At 40.6% G+C, this 25,784-nt stretch overlaps 1 protein-coding gene across 1 annotated transcript in view; it reads right to left on the reverse strand.

Annotated features, from left to right (window-relative positions):
• The window catches only part of LOC124598913, a 732,917-nt gene extending 707,550 nt beyond the window's left edge, over positions 1-25,367 (reverse strand). Inside the window, exons 1-4 of the mRNA XM_047136035.1 lie at positions 25,314-25,367; positions 25,022-25,068; positions 24,883-24,967; positions 3,518-3,651 (exon numbers count right to left, since the gene is read on the reverse strand). Of these exons, the coding sequence (XP_046991991.1) occupies positions 3,518-3,651; positions 24,883-24,967; positions 25,022-25,068; positions 25,314-25,367 (320 nt within the window). The remainder of the gene's footprint in view (positions 1-3,517; positions 3,652-24,882; positions 24,968-25,021; positions 25,069-25,313) is intronic.
• Positions 25,368-25,784: the final 417 nt, after the last annotated feature.

The raw sequence follows: 25,784 nt of genomic DNA on the forward strand, positions 1-25,784 counted from the left end.
GCGCGGGAAAATGCACGCGGGCGCTGCACGGCACAACGGGCTCAGCAGTAGTAGTTGGAGTTTGGCATTGGTCTGAGCAACACCTTCTGGAGCGAGGAGGCTCTCCTGGAAGACGTACTTTCACTGAGCCTCGGGTATGCCGTTCCAACGCCCACACAGCATGGCAAAAGTCCATAGGCACTAAATGAAAAAGTATTGCGACGCAAAGAAGAATGAAAGTGCCGATACGTCAAGAGCCATAGCTGTGGTTGTATGTGTGCTCTGTGCCTCGCCATCTCGCCGCAACGATACTAGCAGGTTGAAACTTTTAGTACTGTATTCGTATGGATCAGAGAGTGAACTGTGCAATAATAACCTAAATTTTACCAGAACTTTCCCATCATTTAATTATCCTTACAACTAACCTAGACAGGGTCCTTTCCAAATGTTGTGCAATCCGAGTGTCCCGAAATGAAAAATTAAATTTTGTGTTAATAATAATTACTTGCAGACCTAGCTATGATAGAATGGTGTTTAACAAAACAGTTCTTTAATGAACCAGTAAACGAATAACGAAGGTCTAACGAAGTTGAAAGATAACTTTAATATTGATATAGTATTGAAGTTTAATTATTTCGAGACAGATATAAAGGTATTTAAATGAGCAGTAAATAAGATGAAAAGAGTAGTAACTTATATACTGGAAATCTTGAACGCATAATAAATTCAGTAATCACTTTTTTTTAATACAGCGATCATAACAGTTTCACGGTCATCCCCCCCCCTTTTTTATTCATTTGATTTCTGTAGTGTTCTAAATTGGTTTGACCAGCAAAAGTTAAAGTCAATATAAAAGTCAAACTTTATCAGTGTTTTATCTTTATCAAAACTGACATTTTGTGTGTGGCATGAAAGTGCAATTTCTAGGGTTACCTATGCCCGATTTTAATCAGATTAATAGACAGTATAAAGTTTTTTAGTATACATTATACTGTAGTGTTATGTATTCATAGTTTTCCATATCAGTACAGAACATGAAACTATCAGATCAATAGATTTTCTGGTTCTAAAATTCTACTATATTATGCAGTGTTACAACTTCTTGTTTTGCATGAATATATACCAACTTGTACAGGGAAGAAACTCAGTTAATGCCTAATTAGGCTGGCGACCGTATTATTATTAAATTGGTAGCATCTTCAGTGTTGCTTTTGGTCCATCCTGACGTGTAATTGCATTTCGAACTTACTTGACGGATCATTGTTATTACAGAGTGGGTGTAAGTCTGATTTGCCATCATTCAGGTACACGCGGTCGATATCTATACGAAAATCCTTTCTCATAAAGTGAACCCCGCTCACTTACCATAGTACAGGCTTTAACGAGTATTGTGTGTGCCCCACGCGCACTTTACAAGAAGTCTACTAGTATCAAACATAGGTCTGAATTTGAGGATGAAATTTGCGGGAATACAGTTTGGAGTACAGGACTATATGGCAGTGAATCGTGGACAGTGGAAAAACCGGAACAGGAGAGAATCGAAACCTTTGAGACGTGGTGCTACAGAAAAATGTTGGAAATTAGGTTGATTAGATTAGATTAGTTTTTCGTTCCATAGATCCGTGCTGAGGAGCTCCTCGTGGATGTGGAACATGTCAATTTTTTTAAAGCTGAAATAACAATACTGAGAGTATGAATATATACAATACATCATTTGTTTCTATTAAAAAATTCGTCAATGGAGTAGAAGGAGTTGGCCACTAGTAAGTCTTTTGGGCTCCTTTTAAACTGATCTTTATTTGTAACTAAATTTTTTACGTTTGCTGGCAAATTATTAAAGATGAGTGTTCCTGAGTAGTGGACCCCTTTTTGAACTGAAGTAAGTGCTTTTAAGTCCTTGTGCAGATCATTTTTGTTCCTGGTATTGTATGTATGAACTGAGCTGCTTGTTGTAAAAAGAGATATATTATTTAGGAAAAATTTCATTATGCAGTAAATATACTGAGAGGCAGTAGTTGGTATACCCAGTACTTTGAAGAGGTTTCTACAGGACGTCCGTGAATTTACTCCACAAATAATACGTATTACACGCTTTTGGACTCTGAAAACTTTTGTTTGACTTGAAGAGTTACCCCAAAATATTATACCATATGACATCATGGAATGAAAGTAGGCAAAGTATGCAAGATTTTTCATTTTTATGTCGCCTATGTCTGCTAACACTGGAATTGCAAATACAGATTTGTTAAGGCGTTTCTGCCGTTCTGTGGTGTGCTCCTCCCAACCGAATTTATTATCAAGTTGTAATCCCAGGAATTTAAGACTGTCAACCTCTTCTATCTGCTCTTCTTCATACTTTATGCATATGCTGGGTGGAAACCTCTTACAGGTTCTGAATTGCATGTAGTGAGTCTTTTCGAAGTTTAATGTCAGTGAGTTGGCTTTAAACCATTTATTAATATCCATGAAAATATCATTAGCAGATCTTTCTAGAACTACACTCGACATACTATTTATTGCAATACTTGTGTCATCTGCAAACAAAACGAACTCTGCTTCTGGCAGTGTAACTGATGAGAGATCATTAATGTACATAAGAAAAAGCAATGACCCTAAAATGGATTCGTGTGGGACACCTCATGTAATTTATTCCCATTCTGATGATGACTGACGACTTAATTCACTAGTCCCTTGCACTGACAACCTTTGTTTCCTGTTAGCGAGGTATGATTTGAACCATTTTGCAGCACTGCCCGTGACACCATAGAATTCCAATTTATTTAAAAGGATGTTGTGGTTCACACAATTTGACAAATCACAGAAAACACCTGCTGCTTGTAACTTGTTATTTAATGAATTAAGTACATTTTGACTGTAGGTGTAAATAGCCTTCTCGATATCAGAACCCTTCAGAAATCCAAACTGTATTCTTGATAATATGTTATTTGTCGTCAGATGGTTGAGAAGCTGCCTGTACATTACTTTTTCTAAAATTTTTGAGAATGCTGGCAAAAGTGAAATCGGTCTGTAGTTTGATGGTATCTCTTTATCCCCTTTCTCGAATAGAGGCTTAGCATCTGCATATGTTAGCCAGTCAGGAAATGTCCCAGTTATAATTGACTGGTTACACAAGCAACTTAGAATTGTACTAAACTCGCAAGAACATGCCTTAATTAACTTTGTTGACATTTCGTCATAACCACTAGAATGCTTTGTTTTTAAAGATTTTATTTCGGAAGTTATTTCTTTTGGTGTCTGTCAGGGTAAGGAACTGACGAGGAAAGGAATATATGGGTAATGGGAAACACTGGCAAGTAGAAGGGACAGGATGATAGGACATGTGTTAAGACATCAGGGAATAAATTCCACGGTAAAAACTACAGAGGAAGGCAGAGATTGGAGTACATCCAGCAAGAAATTGAGGACGTAGGTTTGAGTTGCTGCTGTGAGATGAAAAGGCTGAGACAGGAGAGGCGTTCGCTGTGTGAGGCGTTCCTAGAGTGGACCGAGACGCTACTGAGCAGGTGCTGGTACTCACGAGATGGCGAGCAGCAGCTCCTGCCGCTGGTGCTCCTTGGCCTTGATGGATCCTCCCTCGGCCAGCGCCGTCTGCAGCTCCCTCTGCAGCACCCACAGCTTCCGCCGCTCCGCCTCCAGCAGAAGGCTCGTCACCTGCAACACACCACCAGCTCACTCACTCACCACCACCAGGCACAGCCGCAAGCATCCAGCGGCCCTGTCAAGTTCTGTACTGCACGGTGAATGCTCGATAGAAACGAATAGGGGGCATGAATGTGACAATAACGTTTGATGTCACACACCAGGGCTGTACCGAAAGTACCCGACCTGACGAAATTTTGGGAAAAAACACATTTATTTCTCTACAGACCCTTTTCAGCTCGATGTACTTTTCCCCGCTATGTTCAACAGCTTTGATATCCCGTTTGTAATGAGAGCCGTCGAGCTGTGCAAAATAGTCATCAAGTGCACACTCTACCGCCTCATTCTCGGCATATCTTTTTCTACCAAGTCATTTCTTCAAGTTTGTAAACAGCAAGTAATCAGAGGTGGATAAATCTGGAGAATACGATGCATGAGAAAGCAGTTAGAGCTTTAATTCATTGATTTTTCCCATGGCGATAATGGATGTCTGAACTGATGCACTGTCGCGATGACTTCGTATACTTCTTCACTTAAAGGAATAGACTTATAGCCTCTTCTGTCTTCACAAAAGTCACCTTTTTCTTGGTCTTCCTACACGTCTCTTTCTTGAGTGTCTACAGTCTATGGCACGTCTGACTGTTCTTCCTGTCCCAATTCTTTTAATATGCCTCTTCCATTTTCTTACCTTTTTTGTATTCTTTCACTCGTGCAGAATATATTAATTAATTCTTTCCTTATTTCAGAATTATTTATGTCATCTTTCAGGGTACACCCTTCTACTTTTCTTAAAAATTTCATTTTAGCTTATTGTATTCTTCTTTGGTCTTTCTTAGTTATTGTCCAGGTCTCACTTCCGTATGTATGCATAGTTGTTGCCATTACATTGTAGAGTCTTGTCTTCGTGTCATTCTTGGTTTATTAGCTATTGTTCTTTATACAGCACCACTTATCATTTGAAACTTATTTAACTTATTGGAGATGTCATTATCATATCCATATCTTACATCACATGCTAATAGTTGGAAGTAAGATAGCTGGTTAAGCATCATTTTAAAACGGACTCTGTATTTTACGTTAAAAGCCGTTACTTTCGTTTTATTTTCTCATATTTTCAGGTTATTGAGTTTACCTATTGAATGCAAACGATGTAGAGCAAATTGTGAACTATCTTTTGTCTTTTGTAAAATTATTTGATCACCAGCATAGAGCACATTATTTAAATGTGTGTTTCTAGGGCTTTATTTTATTCCTGGGTTGACTTCTTGGTTCCATTGACTAACAATGTCGTCAGTATGTATATTAAATAACGTGGGCGAAGACTGCAACCTTGTAGTACTCCTAAGTTTTTGCTATTGGGCCTGCTCTCCTTGCCTGTATTAACTAAAATTTCGTTTTTTAAATACAGAATTTTTATGAATTGTATTACATGTTTCGGATAACCTCGTCTTTCCACTATATTCCGCAGCATATACCTATTTACTCTGTCGAATTCTCTTTTATAGTCCACAAATGAAATATGGGTCTCCAGATTGTGTTCTCCTCTCTTCTCATTCATATGCGGCACTCTTGTGGTATTCTCACTGCATGATTGTCCTTTTCTAAAACCAGCTTGTACCTCCGATAAGAGAGCGTCAGCTATTATTTCAGTCCGTTGTTAATTATTTGTGCACATGGTTTATAGCCACTGTTCAATAGACTTATTCCTGTACAGTTTTTACAAGCATTTGTAACCTCGATTTCCAACATGCATTTAATAAATGTAACAGTCTCAGTTCTATCATTAAACCTCCAGATATGGTAAGTTCTGCATTTATATTACCGTGTCCTGCTGCATTTCTATTATTCATCTGTGATATGTCTGCGTAAGCAAAAGAAACTAACGATTAAAGTCCGAAAACAATTTATTGGACTGTTCAATTAACCAAAACAAATTCTCCCAGTATAACACCAACACAAAACAGTGATCCGTCTTCGAATCACAACTACATACAAGAATAATATAGAAAACAATTGAAATAATTTCCTACTACTCTCCGCCAGAGACTTCTCCGATATACCGAGCCTAATCCAGAGATCAGCGAGAAGATCCAAGTCGGGCTGCCGGGGTGACAGCTATCCACGTCTGCTGGCAGTCGATGACCTGCCGATGTGCAGCCGAGTGCCGGCCTTTATAGCGCTTCGGCGGTGAGTACCTCGGAAATATTTTCCGTCACGTGGTTTGACGTGTGAAAATAGTTCCGGGATCCGCAGCGACCTCTTCCTTATGTTGATGTGGGCCAATAGTGGCCCCTGGTGGCCGCTGGTGTCTTTGCTGTGTTGTTGTTGTTGTGGCCGTTCATCAATATTGCCTGTCGGTTGTGTAGCGCTTTGGTGTGCCTGTGAAGCGGGCAACCCGCGGCTGCAGGCTGTCAGTTCGGTTGCCGATACTCCAGGCGCCGTGATGCCTGGTGGAGATGGCCACAGCTATCTGCTTGAATGCCTCTTGTATCTCCTCCAATGTTATGTTGTCTCCTTGCTATATTTCATCACCTTGTTCTTTCTCCTGGTTTATTTTAGTTAGATCAATGTCATCATTTTTTTCTTCCTGTAATCTCCCATAGCTCTTTGTCAGTTGCATGTAATTGTGCAGAGTCTTTCTCCTGTTAGTTAAGTAATTTCAAGAGTTTATGAGCACTCTCTTGTCTATTGTGTAGATTATTTTCAATGTTTGATATCCTTCTATACCAAGATTCTTGATGAGCTTCTTTCACTATTTTCTTAGCATACTTACGTTTTAATTTATACTGCGCTTTCTTTTCGTCTATATTGTCCTGTAGATTTGTAACATAGGTGTTTTGTTTCTCTTTCATTGCATTTGCTACGTCTTTATTACATATTTTGACACTTTTTCTCCTCCCCACATTTCTTTTTCTTCCCTCTTGTTTCTGCTTAGATTACACATGGTTTTATGTTTTCACGTTCTGTACTTGTATTGTTTTCTGTAGATTTATTTTGTAAATAATGCGTGAGTCACTGTTGTTATAGACCTCTTATACTGTATTCGTAATAGTTTTTTTCTTCAATCTAATAATGAAGTTTACTTGGCAATCACCAGGAAATACTCTGACTCTATGTCGCTACCTCTATGTACTCTTACACTTTTTACCAGTCCTCCGAGTTGCACTCCTTGTGAATATACGAATATCCTTTTTTCTAAAGAAACTGTTGGTAATTATCAGTTCGTTATATGTTACAAAGTGGCGTAGTTCGTATCCATTGTTATTTATGACCCGCTTTCCTAAGGTTTCTGTTGTTCCAGGTACAGGAAGTTCCATAGACGTGCATTAAGGTCTCCACTTATAAATCAAGTAATCTTTTTTGTTTTGGCCTACTTTCTTTTTCACTAAATAAGGCCGTATTTGCTTGTTTTCATAACCAAAGCGCTGCAATAACTTCGCACAATATTCGGCATTGACTGCCTTTCCTTTTTGAAGATAATCAATGAAAATTACCCCACATGTTTCCCAGAGTACTAAAGCCATGTCCTTGCCTACAGATGGAACTGTCATCGCGTTCTTTGGAGCGATTTTCTCCTTTCAATCCACTGTTTTGACTGCCCCTTTCTCTTAGGTGTGAAGTGATGGACCCTCATTTCATCCACGGTTATGGACTGATGCAAAGACTCAGTTTTATTGCACCACAAAGTCACCAATAAGTCGACTTGTACATATTCACGACGCTGTTTCCGTTCCACTGTGAACAAACGCGCCACCTTTATTGCCCACAGTTTCTCATGTCCACAGTTTCAGTCGATATGCGATATGCAGTACTTAATCTAAACAATCTTGGGGAGTCCCTCATGTTGCCAAAGTTGTTTCGAGTACGCTGAAGATGTTTCTCTGGGTAGCCCTTACACGTCCTTCACACAGTCTCGATCTCTTCCTATGCGATTTCCATATCTTTGGAGTCCGGATATTCGTAGGCGTTGATTTACTTCAGACGAAGAGTTGTACGCCTGGGTGCAATCAAGGTTCCGTAGCCAACAGCAGACTTTTTCCACGAAGGCATTGACCGTCTTGGCTCACAGCGGGATAAATGTATTAACAGTTATGGCGACTACTTTTGAAATAATACATAGTTTACCTGCAAGTTTACCATCTGATTCATTTGTACTTGACTGTCCCTTTATTGGTGCAGTACAGCAACTATTGTGCAACATTGATACTAAAAGGCTGCATGTTGCTTAACGTACATGTGCCTAGATGAATCTGTATTCCATTTGCTACACTATGACTCCAGTAAAGGAACTGTAAATCTTAACTTGCTCGATTATGAAAAATAGTTCCAGGGGTATTAGTGTTATGGTCAATTAACTACTAACAGCTTGGAAGAACAACGTGAATCGGCTGAAGTTTCCCATTTTCTCACATTTTCGTTATCAAAGGCTTAATAATTCTGGGTGTGAAGTATTGAAATTGTGATCACTTCAGTCACCTCAGTTCTCACTAAAGTAAACGGGCCGAGTCTCCTGCCTAGTCCAGCCAGTAGCTTTTTTGTCAAGACGCAGAGGCTTTTATTTGTTTGTCCTTTCGCGAATTCCGACCGTTGTTTCATTATTTAACGTTTTCACGAAAGGCTGTACTAAAAAGGTAAAGTTGTACTGGTTCCCGTCCAGCTGTGAATCTTGGCACTGTTGTTTAATGGATAGCGTAAAATTATTTGAAGATAACTCATGTAAGCAGTGAAGGGATAGTGAAAAGTGCTTCTATAACCACTACTTTATTATCCTAGATGCTTCAGATAACACATAGCCATATTAGTGGTTTGATCAAGTTTTATGTCATAGTTACCCTCTCGAAAAAATTAAAGTCGTTAGAGTATTTCTTGTGTCAGTAATGTGTTCATTAAAGGTGATCGTCAACACAGTCTCACTGCAAGACATTTAACATCCGTGGCTTACGTGGTAACACTTCAGTGGCGTAGCAAGGTCGCGAATGTTTGCTGGCACCACACAACACTTTCAGGTGGTAAAGATTAATTAAGAGATTAATGGAAGATACAGCTACAAAACAGCAAGGGACATTACAAGAGTAGCAACATATTTTGCTTAAAATGTATGCTATCATACAAGTATCGCGCCAGATCTACATACCATTCATCCTTTTGACATATTTTAGTCGATTATCCATTCTACGATTACTTATCTCGATATCTGCCATTTCGGCGTGCATGTGGCGTCTGAAACGTTGCGATCCGTACTACAGTCTTTTGCAGCGAAACACTTTCGGCAAATGGAATTCAGTATAACTCCCTTTCCTCTCTCATAATCCGTTTTGATAGCGTAATACTGATTAATTTATGACCATGCGTAAGACTATAATGTCTTCAGATTTACAGTCATACTGGTCGTCAAAATTTTAATTTAGAATTCACTGGACGTTTTCCGCATTGTTCTCCTCACTCTCATTTTAACTTCTGCCAACAAGGCGTTGATTTCACTTAAATATGTGATGAAGCTCTCTTTGATTTGGTAACGACTTTCTAACTCGGCTATTAAGCCACGACAGGTCTTCCCTATCCCTCATAATTTTGTCTAGCACATACTGGTCTAGGGGATATTGTACAACGCTTTCGATGTTAACCATTGATACACATCTTCCTGTCCTGAAGTAAATGCTTGATGTTGAGTGCGCAGATAACTTAAACTTTCTTTCCTATCACAGTTGTTAAGTAAATATACTTTCTTTTCTTTACTACTGTTCCTCTTGAATCTTGTACTTACTGTTATTGTACTGTCCCTTCTGTAGCCAGCAAGTTGAAATCTCGGCAATGAAAAATGTCAAACTTTGACTCATGTTTCCGTTCCTAGCTGTTAGTAATTAACTGAAGGTGAAATATTACAATTCTGCGATATGGGAATTTACCAGGGACATTTCCTCAGTTTTCTACCGAAACAGATGCAGATGCAAAATTCAGAATTGAATATATATCACGAGGATTAGACAAGACGCTAACGGTCGCAGCATATATACTGCCCTAAGGAAACTGGTAAAATCTAGTGACGTTATTATAGTTACCAAATGCGGAATTATCAAGAATCTGTTACCATGTTTGACCCAATTTGATGTTTATTTTCGCCCTTGATAATCCCGCATTTGGTAACTATAATAACGTCACTAGATTTTACCAGTTTCCTTAGGGCAGTATATATGCTGCGACCGTTAGCGTCTAGTCTAATCCTTGTGATATATATTCAATTCTGAATCTTGGTGCGGTTCCCTTCTGGTTCGAGCCATATTTATGTGCCTACCACAAAGTGGACATTATAAGCTTTAATGAGTAACGCAAATACTGGGACGATACCGTGAACTATCCAGCATTAATTAGTACCGTTTCTGATCCGCAAAGACGAATGCTCTAATTAGTGATTTGCATGGCTGCTTCACTGCCTTCTCGCGTTAGGGCACCTGACTGATATTCTTAGGCTATTGGCGTGTCCATCCGTCTAACGCGTGGTCCAGTTGGCCTCCGAAACGCCTGCCGCCACGCGAGGCGGCATCCGGACGTACCGAGGAAACAGGCGGTGTTGCAGTCCTCCACTCAAACGGCGCTGCCATCATATTGCCCCTTGAACGACGTGGCGTTTCTTACCCACTTGACGGCTGTTGTCGTTGTTGTGGTCTTCAGTCCAGAGACTGGTTTGATGCAGCTCTCCATGCTACTCTATCCTGTGCAAGCTTCTTCATCTCCCAGTACCTACTGCAACCTACATCCTTCTGAATCTGCTTGGTGTATTCGTCTCTTCGTCTCCCTCTGCGATTTTTACCCTCCGCGCTGCCCTCCAATACTAAATTGGTGATACCTTGATGCCTCATAACATGTCCTACCAACCGATCCCGTCTTCTTGTCAAGTTGTGCCACAAACTTCTCTTCTCCCCAATCCTATTCAACACCTCCTCATTAGTTATGTGATCTACCCATCTAATCTTCAGCATTCTTCTGTAACACCACATTTCGAAAGCTTCTATTCTCTTCTTGTCCAAACTACTTATCGTCCACGTTTCACTTCCATACATGGCTACACTCCATACAAATACTTTCAGAAACGACTTCCTGACCCTTAAATCTATACTCGATGTTAACAAATTTCTCTTCTTCACAAATGCTTTCCTTGCCATTGCCAGTCTACATTTTATATCCTCTCTACTTCGACGACATCAGTTATTGTGCTCCCCAAATAGCAAAACTCCTTTACTACTTTAAGTGTCTCATTTCCTAATCTAATTCCCTCAGCATCACCCGACTTAATTCGACTACATTCCATTATCCTCGTTTCGCTTTTGTTGATGATCGTCTTGACGGCTATAAACAATTAAACTCTGAGCCTATAAAAATTAAATCAGGCCACAATCCATAAAATGGATCATATCAATAACAGCGGTGAAATGAACTGGCCACATTCCTTACTAGAAGACTGGTTCTTGAGTTGTAAAAGCGTTACATTCCACGAATTAATAAATAAATGGAATCATTAATTCTACGTACGCGGTTTATTAGTAGACGCAGTTCACAGAAATCATAACTGTCAAATCCAAAGTAACTGCCATCGTCAATGGTTTTTCATTACTGCCTACCAAAGCAGCAATCACGAATGCTCATATTGCTGGTCACTTGACCTGCTCCATCGTTACACTCAGAACAGCCTGTGGCATCCTTTAAAAATCTATAAATACAGATGCCTCTCCCTACCATATTAGGGGAATGATGTCAAAAAACCGAAGTAAATATAAACAGTGTGATTCAGCTGACACTACATACAGGCTTTATACAACCTGTAATGCCTCCAAAAACTAAGTGTGAAATTTTCATATTCTCTCGCTCGCTACGTGCGAGCTAATAGTCCTAAAGACAAAACAAAGATTTTTTGTTAGGAATTTTAATGTAGTTAAATTTTGTACTGCAATTCGTTCCCGGCAGAGGCCGCAGTTTTCGATTTAATCACGCGAAACGTACAGAAGTGACTTTCAAACACGTTTTTCTTGAATAACTCGAAAACCCTGACCTCCAGTGAAAACATATCCCAATACAAAATTTGACTACATTAAATTTCCTACAAAAAGGTCTTGTTCATTTTTTCTGTAGCACTAATAGTTTGCGCGCAGCTAGCGAGAGAATATGAATATCAAATCTGGGGGCAGATGAGGCCCCTTTGTAACCTTCGTAGTAGAAGGAAGCTGCCTTTTGGTAAGCACCATATTAATTTTTAATACTTTTAACACGCAAGAGACTGTCACTTGCATATTAAACCAGTGATAATGTTAACAAATGTAGTAGCAGCAATAAGAGGCAGCCATTCCTTTCATAGCTCGTTCTGCCATCTTAGTAAATTTAAAAAAAAGTAATTTTTAAGAACTTCAGAAAGTCAGTGAAATTATGTGTGAAGTGTCTCATCTTAAAGGATTGTTGAACTGATTCCAAAACTCATTTTAGATTTTGTGAGACTAATACATACAAAGTTATGGAGAAATTAATATTATGCTTAATATTTTATTGACATTAATTCTCCTGTTGTTTTTGGGATTCATTTGAATGTGTAAAAATTATCTTTTGCCCTTTAACATTATTTGAATGAACTTTTGAGAAATCATTTAGCTGAATTTTGATATTGTATAGCAAATTTCCTTGTTAATATGTATTACAATGTTGTATTTAGCCAAAGAAGTAGTTCCCCCTTGAAATCTATTATCTTGTAGTGATCTTTCGTTCTTATAGATCCTCAGTTTATGGTGGCAGAATGTTGGGTAATGGATATTACCTGGTTTTAGCATTCGAAATATGGATCTCTTACATGGATCTGAAAATACAGTTTCAGTGGGTTTGTTTGGCATCTGCGGAGTCAGCAGACAGATATGTTATATTGATTTTAGAAACGTGTCTTATAACTTCCTGGGAGATTAAAACCGTGTGCCGGATCAAGACTCGAACTCGGGACCTTTGCAAATTTTGCAAACTTCTATGAAGTTTGGAAGGTAGAAAACGAGGTACTGGCGGTCGTACAGTTGTGAGCCGTGTCTGGTTAGCTCAGTGGGTAGAGCACTTGCTCGCAAAACGTAGAGATCCAGAGTTCGAGTCTCGGTCCGGCAAATCGTTTAAATCTGTCGGAAAGTTTCCTACAAGCGCACACTCCGCTGCAGAAAATTTCGTTCTGGAAACATGCGCCGGCCGGAGTGGTCGAACGGTTCTAGGCGCTACAGTCTGGAACCGCACGACCGCTACGGTCGCAGGTTCAAATCCTGCCTCGGGCATGGATGTGTGTGATGTCCTTAGGTTAGTTAGGTTTAAGTAGTTCTACGTTCTATGGGACTGATGACCTCCGATGTTAAGTCCCATAGTGTTCAGAGCCATTTGAACCATTTTGGAAACATGCCTTGTCATAACAAAAATAGAATTAACGTAACATCAAGTTAGGTTAGGATCTGAGAGTCTGTTGCAAGGTGTTTACTTCAATAATCTATATCGATTACTTAAATTATATATCAACGCCGAGAGATGTTTCGTTTTTCAGGCTTTGCTAGAGGCGAAAATCAAAACGAGTTCGAATACACAAAGTGTTCTTCTTCATAAATTACACAAACGTGTTGAAAGATAGTCAAAATACTCACGATGTTATTAAGACATTTACCATTTTAATAACGAGGTACCACATTTCCTACCAACTCTAATAACAATTATGCGGCCTATTCGTCCACAACATCGTAATACCCTGCCATTCGTCGATGTAGCAAAAACGTTCGCTTTTTTGAAGTGGTGTGACATTCCTGAAATCGTCAAAAATTAAGGATGCACTACAAGGAAAGACAGGTAATACACAATCTGTACGAGAACCAAGAACAGAATGAACGAAGAGAGATTTCCTCGGATTAAAATTGGTGTAAGGTAGGTACGTAGTCTTTCTCCTTATCGTTCAACCTGTATGTCGAAGAAGCATGTGAGGAATGAAGGTTTAGAAGTGGGATTAAAATATAGGGTCAATTATAATATTAGCTGATGACATTGCTATCGTTTGAGTAGTTGACGATATATGAAATCAACAGTGTACTGAAGACAGAATATGGACTGAGAGTTGATCAAAGAAAGACGAAAGTATTAAGAACCAGTAAAATGAGGTTAGCGATACACTTACTACCCAAATTGGGGACCACACAGTAGACGAAGTAAATGAACTTTTGGCGTGGGTACCGATTCAGATCAGTAAACCAGTTAGAAGATTGAATTCCCATGTATATACAAGATGACGTTTCAGTAAGCAAAGAAATGTCGCCGTAATTTTTTTCCACTCGAAAACATACAGCTTACGCTCGGTGAAGTTCGCCGAGTAGCTTCGGCAGTCAAACTTATGGACTTCTTTCGCTTGGTTTACAGCTGAAAATTTTCATTATCTTTAGGCAAATAATATTCGGTTAGACGAAGCACTCCACAAAATCTGTACACAACATTTACACAATCGTTAGATCCATTTCAAATCGTAGCACTTCACAGCTAAGTTAGCGAAACCGTTTTATTCTACAGCTATACGGACAACTGGTAAACTGATAACTGCCCTTTAGGTGTGTGATTACACTCAGACAAGTTCAAGATCCGCCCACTGGAGCGTGAACATACAACGCAAATCCGCTTCCACCATGCCACTACCTCTCTGCAATGTTTTCGGCAATCTCACCAAAAGAGAAAGAAGTAAGAGCAAACTGAAACACTTCCGTTTCCACAGTAACAATTCCTATCTGGTAAATTAGCCCCATCGTGAACCTTTTTATAAGCTGCATCTCAAACAGCTTTACCCTCTACCCCTTACTTTTTCACATGTGACTATCGATTGATTTGATGCTGTACCCGTCATTCCTGTCACCCGTACTTAACTATTACACCCATCATACTTGGCACTCTTTTCTTCATATTCTTGTCTCTACCTGCTATTTTAATTCCTCCCCTTTACTGCTCCTTCCAGCGCCAACGTAAGTATTTCAGGATGCTGTAGCTATATCGTACTAATCTTTATGCTAGGGGCCTTCCAGAACCTTATCTCTTTACTTATCATTTTCAGTTCTCAAGTGAATCAGGAATTCCAGGACGTAAAGACCTGATGAAAGAACATTCGTGTCGAGTCGCTTGTCCTGAGTGTGCCGCGGTTTTCCAGAGAGTGCTGCGGCCGCGGGTACTTTCACTGGCCCAGCCCAGTCCAGTCCAGTCCAGTCCAGGCCACAGGCGTGAGCTGCCTTGTACGGCGGTCGCTGACCACTCTCTCTGGAGCGACCACTGTACACTATACACATATAGATAAACATCAGGCACGCCGTGCCGACTGCGCATGCGCGGACAGCCGTCTTGTTCCACGCCAGGCTCGCATCTGAGCTGTGGGAAGCAGCGGAACGATTCACGTAACACGAAATAAGCCAGCGTCCCAGTGGAGTAACAGTATAAGTCATTGGTGTTCCTCAGGTTTTCATACTAGGTCCACTTCTGCGCTTAACATGGGTTAAGTGGTTACATTTAACTGTGGCAGATGGTTTATTCCCTTTCTGAACTCTTCCCTTGCTCATTTTGTTTATGAACTCTCCTGTCAATTACTGATGCTTTCTTGATTATCATTACAGTGTTTTATGATACGTTGGGTGAAATTCATTAAGCACGTTTGACTGTACAGTCACTGCTGCTTTAGTTTATTATTTTGTTGGGACCGATTCTTGAATTAAGACAACAAAATTATGCCACGAGATTTAAATCGTACTTCGATCTACATGAGTGCATCAATCTTGGACGGCATTCGCTACTTGCATATTGCTGTTCAGTATTTCTGTTACACTCCACCCGACAATGGGCCGTAAAATTCAGTATTCTACTCCGTTACTATTCAACTGCTTCCTCCGACCGACGATGTCTATAGACACCGCTTTAAATAATGGCGGGCTCGCCTACGCTCAAAGCAACTGAATTCCTCAGCCACACGTCGGCGCACTTCACGGAGGTTGTACGTGTTCTCGTAGCGATCGAGATGCAGCGACGCTGATCTCACAAAGTGCAAACCAATATTAATTATACGCGTAATCTATTAGAGTATAGTTGGATATGTATTACCGGCTCCTAATTTTACCACAACTATAAAACTCATGTCTCTTTTACTATCTCACGTTCAGTGAGCTCCGCTTGAAGTAAGTACTTTTCGGAACTGTATTGTCATCTATGATTTCTGTGTGTTGAGGAATAGATCACCGGAAGACAAAAGTTGATTTTTTTCGTAGTTTTCATCCAACTTTTTGTGTACCTTGCGAAAAGCATTACTACTCTAAGTGCAAATATAACGATTTATTTATGTGCGAATATAAATGACATTATCCTAGTACTCAGACAGTAGTGGATCTGTATTCGTTGTGGTGCTTTTATAGGAAAATGACAACAGCAAAATGACGGTGTTCTCTGTAATATAACACTGCTTGTTTCGAATATAGGACCGATACAATTTAATAATACAGATAGCCGTACCGTAGGTGCAACCACAATGGAGGGGTATCTGTTGAGAGGTCAGACAAACGTGTGGTTCCTGAAGAGGGGCAGCAGCCTTTTCAGTAGTTGCAGGGGCAACAGTCTGGATGATTGACTGACCTGGCCTTGTAACACTAACCAAAACAGCCTCGCTGTGCTGGTATTGCGAACGGTTGAAAGCAAGGGGAAACTACAGCCGTAATTTTTCCCGAGGGCATGCAGCTTTACTGTATGGTTAATGATGATAGCGTCCTCTTGGGTAAAATATTCCGGAGGTAAAATAGTCCCCTATTCGGATCTCCGGGCGGGGACTACTCAGGACGACGTCGTTATCAGGAGAAAGAAAACTGGCGTTCTACGGATCGGAGCGTGGAATGTCAGAACCCTTAATCGGGCAGGTAGGTTAGAAAATTTAAAAAGGAAAATGGATAGGCTAAAGTTAGATATAGTGGGAATTAGTTCGGTGGCAGGAGGAACAAGACTTTTGGTCAGGCGAATACAGGGTTATAAATACAAAGTCAAATAGGGGTAATGCAGGAGTAGGTTTAATAATGAATGAAAAAATAGGAATGCGGGTAACCTACTACAAACAGTATAGTGAACGCATTATAGTGGCCAAGATAGACACGAAGCCCACGCCTACTACAGTAGTACAAGTTTATATGCCAACTAGCTCTGCAGATGACGAAGAAATTGAAGAAATGTATGACGAAATAAAAGAAATTATTGAGATAATGAAGGGGGACGAAAATTTAATAGTCATGGGTGGCTGGAATTCGGTAGTAGGAAAAGGGAGAGAAGGAAACGTAGTAGGTGAATATGGATTGGGGCTAAGAAATGAAAGAGGAAGCCGCCTGCTATAATTTTGCACAGAGCACAACTTAATCATAGCTAACACTTGGTTCAAGAATCATAAAAGAAGGTTATATACATGGAAGAAGCCTAAAAGGTATCAGATAGATTATATAATGGTAAGACAGAGATTTAGGAACCAGGTTTTAAATTGTAAGACATTGCCAGGGGCAGATGTGGACACTGACCACAATCTATTGGTTATGAACTGTAGATTAAAACTGAAGAAACTGCAAAAAGGTGGGAATTTAAGGAGATGGGACCTGGATAAACTGACTAAAGCAGAGGTTTTACAGAGTTTCAGGGAGAGCGTAAGGGAACAAATGGCAGGAATGGGGGAATGAAATACAGTAGAAGAAGAACGGATAGTTTTGAGGGATGAAGTAGTGAAGGCAGCAGAGGATCAAGTAGGTAAAAAGACGAGGGCTAGTAGAAATCCTTGGGTAACGGAAGAAATATTGAATTTAATTGATGAAAGGAGAAAATATAAAAATGCAGTAAATGAAGCAGGCAAAAAGAAATACAAACATCTCAAAAATGAGATCGACAGGAAGTGCAAAATGGCTAAGCAGGGATGGCTAAAGGATAAATGTAAGGATGTAGAGGCTTATCTCACTAGGGGTAAGATAGATACTGCCTACAGGAAAATTAAAGAGACCTTTGGAGAAAAGAGAACCACTTGCATGAATATCAAGAGCTCAGATGGAAACCCAGTTCTAAGCAAAGAAGGGAAAGCAGAAAGGTGGAAGGAGTATATAGAGGGTCTATACAGGGGCGATGTACTTGAGGACAATATTATGGAAATGGAAGAGGATGTAGATGAAGATGAAATGGGAGATAGGATACTGCGTGAAGAGTTTGACAGAGCACTGAAACACCTGAGTCGAAACAAGGCCCCGGGAGTAGACAACATTCCATTAGAACTACTGACGGCCTTGGGAGAGCCAGTCTTGACAAAACTCTACCATCTGGTGAGCAAGATGTAAGAAACAGGCGAAATACCCTCAAACTTCAAGAAGAATATAATAATTCCAATCCCAAAGAAAGCAGGTGTAGACAGATGTGAAAATTACCGAAGTATCAGTTTAATAAGTCACGGCTGCAAACTACTAACGCGAATTCTTTACAGACGAATGGAAAAACTAGTAGAAGCCGACCTAGGGGAAGATCAGTTAGGATTCCGTAGAAATATTGGAACACGTGAGGCAATACTGACCCTACGACTTATCTTAGAAGCTAGATTAAGGAAAGGCAAACCTACGTTTCTAGCATTTGTAGACTTGGAGAAAGCTTTTGACAATGTTGACTGGAATACTCTCTTTCAAATTCTGAAGGTGGCAGGGGTAAAATACAGGGAGCAAAAGGCTATTTACAATTTGTGTAGAAACCAAATGGCAGTTATAAGAGTTGAGGGGCATGAAATGGAAGCAGTGGTTGGGAAGAGAGTGAGACAGGGTTGTAGCCTCTCCCCGATGTTATTCAATCTGTATATTGCGCAAGCAGTGAAGGAAACAAAAGGAAAATTCGGAGTAGGTATTAAAATCCGGGGAGAAGAAATAAAAACTTTGAGGTTCGCCGATGACATTGTAATTCTGTCAGAGACAGCAAAGGACTTGGAAGAGCAGTTGAACGGAATGGATAGTGTCTTGAAAGGAGGATATAAGATGAACATCAACAAAAGCAAAACGAGGATAATGGAATGTAGTCTAATTAACTCGGGTGATGCTGAGGAAGATTAGAAAATGAGACACTTAAAGTAGTAAAGGAGTTTTGCTATTTGAGGAGCAAAAAACTGATGATGGTCGAAGTAGAGAGGATATAAAATGTAGACTGGCAATGGCAAGGAAAGCATTTCTAAAGAAGAGAAATTTGTTAACATCGAGTATAGATTTAAGGGTCAGGAAGTCGTTTCTGAAAGTATTTGTATGGAGTGTAGCCATGTATGGAAGTGAAACATGGACGATAAATAGTTTAGACAAGAAGAGAATAGAAGCTTTCGAAATGTGGTGTTACAGAAGAATGCTGAAGATTAGATGGGTAGATCACATGACTAACAAGGAGGTGCTGTATAGGATTGGGGAGAAGAGAAGTTTGTGGCACAACTTGACTAGAAGAAGGGATCGGTTGGTAGGACATGTTCTGAGGCATCAAGGGATCACCAATTTAGTATTGGAGGGCAGGGTAGAGGGTAAAAATCGTAGAGGGAGACCAAGGGATGAATACACCAAGCATATTCAGAAGGATGTAGGTTGCAGTAGGTACTGGGATATGAAGAAGCTTGCACAGGATAGAGTAGCATGGAGAGCTGCATCAAACCAGTCTCAGGACTAAAGACCAAAACAACAATAACAACAACAACAATTTAATGAACGTTCTCGTAAATTAGTTTAACATTACTAGTGCAACATAATCTTCAGAAATGATGAATTGAATTTTGTAATGAATACTCTATAGTAAGTTATAAAATTATTTTGTGTTAGAGTCCGGTTACAGAAAGTCGTTAAGTAAAGTGAAGCACAAATGAACTGAGTTTAGCTGTAACGCCATTTTTAAGTGGAGATCATGGGTCAAATATATTTGCAAGTATACAACATGTGCCTAAGAGAATAATTAAAAATTACGCTGAAAATAAAAGAAAGGCAACGGGGATATAAACATTTTCGGCTGCAGTCGATTTCCGACGAAGCTGCTCCATTTAAGCATGTCGAATGTAAGAAAAGTTGACTTCGACATTCCGGAACGAAACCGATTGTCCCATAATTTCACAGCACATGAAGCCATGGCGGGCAAAACTATGGCAGAAAATGTGCAACAAATGTCGCCGAATCCGAAGGAAATGATCCCAAACAATACGTTGAAGGCTGGCGTAGGAGCTTGTGAGCTGTCGAAGCAGCCGTTAAAAAAAAGCTAAGCAGAGGAAATCGCGTAGGATACAGCTTCACGAATAAAAATGAAGTGTTTTGGAGATCTGCAGGAAAGTCATCATAGAAATTCAGTCGCAAAACACAGGAATAGTGTCGCTCATTGTGCAGGAGGATCGAATGGAAGAAATAATCAAATGCATGAAATACACAATGTGGGCTCCTGCAAAGTGTGCAGCGGTGGGGAAAGCAGTGAAAAAGTATACACGTCAAAAATAGTTTTGCATCACCCCGGTTCCCAGAACTCCTGAAGATAGACGTTGACTGTGGATATTGTATCACAGACACAGTCCCTTTGACTATTCAGAGATGTCACTAAACCCGCCCAAAGAGTAAGAAACCATGCATCAGCAGCGACTACTATACGGAGGGGTTCCTACAGCTGATCAGTTCCAGTCATTCCATCAGGAAGGAGGTACACGGCTCGTGTTGTCTGTAGTTCAACCATGCCTAGACGGTCAGTACCGCGGTTCGATTGCGTCCGCATTGTTACTTTGTGCCAGGAATGGCTCTCAACAAGGAAAGTGTCCAGGCGTCTCGGAGTGAACCAAAGCGACGTTGTTCGGACATGGAGGAGATACAGAGAGACAGGAACTGTCGATGACATGCGCCTCGCTCAGGCCGCCCAAGGGCTACTACTGCAGTGGATGACCGCTACCTACGGATTATGGCTCGGAAGAACCCTGACAGCAACGCCACCGTGTTGAATAATGCTTTTCGTGCAGCCACAGGACGTCGTGTTACGACTCAGACTGTGCGCAGTAGTCTGCATGATGCGCAACTTCACTCCCGACATCCACGGCGAGGTCCATCTTTGCAACCACACCACCATACAGCGCGGTATAGATGGGCCCAACAACATGCCGAATGGACCGCTCAGGATTGCCATCACGTTCTCTTCACCGATAAGTATCGCCTACGCCTTGAACTAGATAATCGTCGGAGAGGTGTTTGGAGGAAACCTGATCAGGCTGAACGCCTTACACACTGTCCAGAGTGTGCAGCAAGGTGGAGGTTCCCTGCTGTTTTGGGTTAGCATTATGTGGGGCCGGCGTACGCCGCTGGTGGTCATGGAAGGTGTCGTAATGGCTGTACGATATGTGAATGCCATCCTCCGTCCGATAGTGCAACCATATCTGCAGCATATTAGCGAGGCAGTCTTCTTCATGGACAACAATACTTGCTCCACCGTGCAAATCTTGTGAATGACTTCCTTCAGGATAATGACATCTATCAACTGGAGTGGCTAGCATGTTCTCCACACATGAACCCTATCGAACATGCTCTGGATATTCGGAAAGGACTGTTAACGGACGACGTGACCCACCAACCACTGTAAGGTATCAACGTCGAATCGCCATTGAGGAGTGGGACTATATGGAGCAACAGTGCCTCGATGAACTTGTGGACAGCATGCCACGGCAAATACAGGCATGCATCACTGCAAGAGGTCGTGCTACAGTCTAGTAGAGGTACCGGTGTGTACAGCAATCTGGACCACCACCTATGAAGTTGACCTGTATGGTGGTACAACATGCAATGTTTGGTTTCCATGAGCAATAAAAAGGGCGGAAATGATGTTTATGTTGATCTCTATTTCAGTTTTCTGTACAGGTTCGGGAACTCTCGGAACCGAGGTGCTGCAAATTTTCTTGTGATATGTGTAATATTGAAATGCCCACAAATGGTGTTGTAAGAACAAATATATGGAACAATTCCTTGAACGTAGAGTAGTACATATCTTTCAGGTCAGGGTCATAGTTTATGAGGGTTGTGCAATTTATGAACCCACTGGTATAAACTTGGAAACCAGATTACTAATTTGTACCACTCGCAGATGTTTAGAAGTTTACAAGTACTGTGTTTATTATTCTTAGAATTTCCAGTATCAAACACACAGAACAACATTCTAGTGATGATAATGTTATTTTAAGTAATTTTTTAACTTACTGTTTACGCTAAAGTAAATGATATCTCAGAAGTGGTGAGCTCATCCAACTTCAGGATAGAAGCATAACTTTGGGCCCCGTGCATGAGACTTAAAAATTTCGTGGCTTATGCATAACTTTCGTCCTGTCATTTAAGCCTAATGGCTCAATTGTGTTATAATGTATGTAATTTAGTAAAAATGGGCATTGACGTAGTTGTACATTAAGCTGTGGATCGATACCTTAAGAAGTTGAGATGATTATCTTCGCCTTGTCATCAAGTTTTATCGCTGCATTATCATCTTTGGGAATCAGTAATGTACTTATAACCCGAAATCAACGTTGTGAAGTAATATTAATAATAAAATTATGAAACAAGGCAAAAAAACGTTTCTGTTTAGTTAATTTAGGATGTTTTAACAAGAAGCAATAGTTGATTCAGTTGAAATTAAAATGGGGAAGTAAGTTCATCTATTGAATCTAAGGAGTTGTCATTCAGAAATTCTTTTTATTTGTTTTTAAATGCTATTTGACTGTGTGTCAGACCTTTAATACTGTTTGACAAATTACCAAAGATTTTCTAGGCAGCATAATTCGTCACTTTTTGTGCCAAAGTCAGATTTAATACAGAATAGTGAAGATCATTCTTTCTTCCAGTGTTGTAGCTATGCTCTTTCCTATTATTCGTGAATTGGGATGGGTTGTTAATAACAAATTTCATAAGTGAATGCATGTATTGCGAAGGTACTATGAGTATTCCGAGTTCCGTAAATAAATGTCTGCAGGGTTATCTTGGGTGGGCTCTGGCTTTTATTCTGATGACATGTTTTTGTGCAATGAATACTTTTTCTCTCGATGATGAATTACCCCAAAATATGATGCCATATGAAAGTAGTGAATGAAAATAGTCATAGTAGGCAAATTTACTGCTATGTTTATCACCAAAATTTGCACTAACTCTAATGGCATAAGTAGCTGAATCCACACTTTTCAGCAGATCATCAATGTGTTTCTTCCAATTCAGTTTCTCAGCAATATACACACTTGTTTGTTTGGTGTGATTACTATACTTGTATCACCAGCAAAAAGGAGTAGCTTTGCATCTTCATGAATGTAGTGTGGCAAGTTGTTAATATATATTAATAACAATAAGGGGCCCAAGACTGAACCCTGTGGGACACCATTCTTGATACCTCCCAAGTTAGAGGGCTCCGCTGGTTTTTGCAGAATATCTGTACTGTTAATTTCAGCCTTTTGCATTGTGAACAAGTGTTCAGGGACGTTATTAACTAATTTTACGTGTCTCAATGTTGCATTTGGCAAAATGTGTAGAAAAGGCGGCGTCCACCATTAGTTTTCCGGCTTCGACCAGTCAGAATAAAGGAGATTACTTGTCATTGGTGTAAGATCTAAACACTGCGGGAATTTTAAGCCTGACCGCGGTGCGATGACAGGAACTTAGTTTACATTCTGGTACGCGTTATAATATAGCATTTCTGAACTCGTAAGTGAGCTTCCTTACTTTTGTATTTAACTTTCATTAATACTACCATTTGCTTCACTTATTTTTACGAAAGTATTCATGGGATTTTAGTTATTTAATTTTTCGCTTTTGTATTGGAGAGAGTGTTGTACTCAGAGGATAGTATACCTAGGAACACAAGATGTTTCTTGCTCGGTACTTCAATTCAGTGACTAATTTTATGAGCACATGAGGGATTGTGCACTAGAGACTGACATAATCAGTTTCTTCCACCATCTACAGTTGTTGTTCTGGTCAGATATCAGGTTGTGTTTGCACAGCATTTGTAAATATTCACGTTCGACATGTTTAAGTGTTGTGTAATTTATTAAAGCTATTTGGAGTATACTACTAATTCATCAGGCACAGAATACTGCGTTGAGTAAAATGCTATATATATTTTAGGACTGTTTATATAACATGTGGACAGTTAAGCCATACTTTTTCAGTCGTGCACCTTTGTTCCTAGGTATATGACCATGCTGTACCTTCGAACATGTTTTCACATTTGGTTGGTTGGTTTGGGGGGGGGGGGGGGGCAGGGGACGAAACAGCGAGGTCATCCTTCCCATCGGATTAGGGAAGGATGGGGGAGGAAGTCGGCCGTGCCCTTTCAATGGAACCATCCAAGCATTTGCCTGAGGCGGTTTAGGGAAATCACGAAAAACCTAAATCAGGATGACGGGTTTGAACCGTCGTCCTCCCGAATGCGAGTCGAGTGTGCTAAATACTGCGCCACCCCGTTCGGTCCTTTCACATTTGGAAGAACCTTAATTTTTCTATGTAATTTTTGTAAATTCAGCAAAAACTGCAACAGTTAAAAAGTGAATATCATAATTTTAAAACAAATGAAGTACTACATATATTAAACTTTTATTATCTGGCTGGCTAGAGGCGGAAGTACTAAAGGTGTACCAAGTTAGAACACTGTCTCCTACTAATTACGAAAGTTACAGTGGTTCTGATAGCTCTGAAGTGATTGAATGTTATTCCATTACGGTTGTGAGTTAAATATTTTGGCAAATTCACTGTCAAACTGTGATAGGTTAAGCCTCTTCAGTGGCGGTTTCTTTACACCTTGTATATTTAATTTATTTTAATATTTGCTAGTGAGGCTTTAATCGCCACAACGTCCGCCCCAGTAGCTGAGTGGTCAGCGTGACGGATTGCCGTCCTCTGGGCCCGGGTTCGATTCCCGGCTGGGTCGGAGATTTTCTCCGCTCAGGGACTGGGTGTTGTGTTGTGTTCATCATCATTTCATCCCCATCCGGCGTGCAGGTCGCCCAATGTGGCGCCGAATGTAATAAGACCTGCGATATGGCGGCCGGACCTGCCCCGCGAGGGGCCTCCCGGCCAATGACGCCAAACGCTCATTTCCATCGCCACAACATCGCGAGATATTTAAAACTGCAAGATCTTACGCCCCGAGAAGTCATCCGACATATTACTTCGTCCCACGACTATCTCGCGAAATGTAGAGAACATATCTAGTGTCGCTCACCTCTAGCTGGACGCCGAATAGATCCCTGGAGCGGTCCGGATCTCGCGGCTTGTCCACGGTGCGGCAGACGCCCTCGCCACCCCCACTGTCCCCACCGCCTCCGCCGCCTCCGCCGCCCCCGCCACCCTCCGCTTCCGGCTCGGCGGCCACTTCCATGGCGGGCGCCGGCGGCGATGGTGCTGCCTCCTGCAACACACGAAAGAAACACAACCGTCAACAGTCGTAGTGAGGACTCGTCAGTGCAGTGAGAAACTCTGCATTCACTGCGATGGCATACCAGCTCTGTCAGAATAATACACAACGAGCGTAGCTTCTAAAACAGCTCTTACATAATGTCTAATATAATTTCTTTGTCTTTGTTTCCTCTGTATGCTAAATGCTTTCATCATGTCTAATCTGAAGAGAGTCATGTTTGAAATTGCGATACTTACGTATTCAAGTTTAATGATGTTGCATATTTTTCTATAAAAAATGCGCGTCGGCATTGTTAAAGGAAAAATGCTATTGTATTAAAAACCTCTGCAAATTCAAGCGCTGTAAATAACGAATACAGTGCCAAATTGTTGTCAGAGAAGTACGACGAAGTGCTTACAAATAATGCGTTGAATTGTTTATGTGAAAGTTCTTACAATTCTGTAAATAAAACAAACGTTATAAACATTCTGCACCTTTATTCATGTCTACATACCTGCAGTCCTCTGCAGAGGACTCCGAACTGTAGTGTGTGACATTGCGATGTAACTATATTCGTGCTTGGGAAACAGCGTGCTCTAATCGAGTTTCGCATTCGAAGAGTTCGTCCACCTATGGGGCACTCTCTTCTTCAGCATGACAACGAAAGATTACACACAGGCGTACGATACGTGGACAACTAGACGTCTTCGGTTCATTGACATCGGTCA

Source organism: Schistocerca americana, chromosome 1 (assembly GCF_021461395.2).
Source record: "Schistocerca americana isolate TAMUIC-IGC-003095 chromosome 1, iqSchAmer2.1, whole genome shotgun sequence".
Lineage (NCBI taxonomy): Eukaryota > Metazoa > Arthropoda > Insecta > Orthoptera > Acrididae > Schistocerca > Schistocerca americana.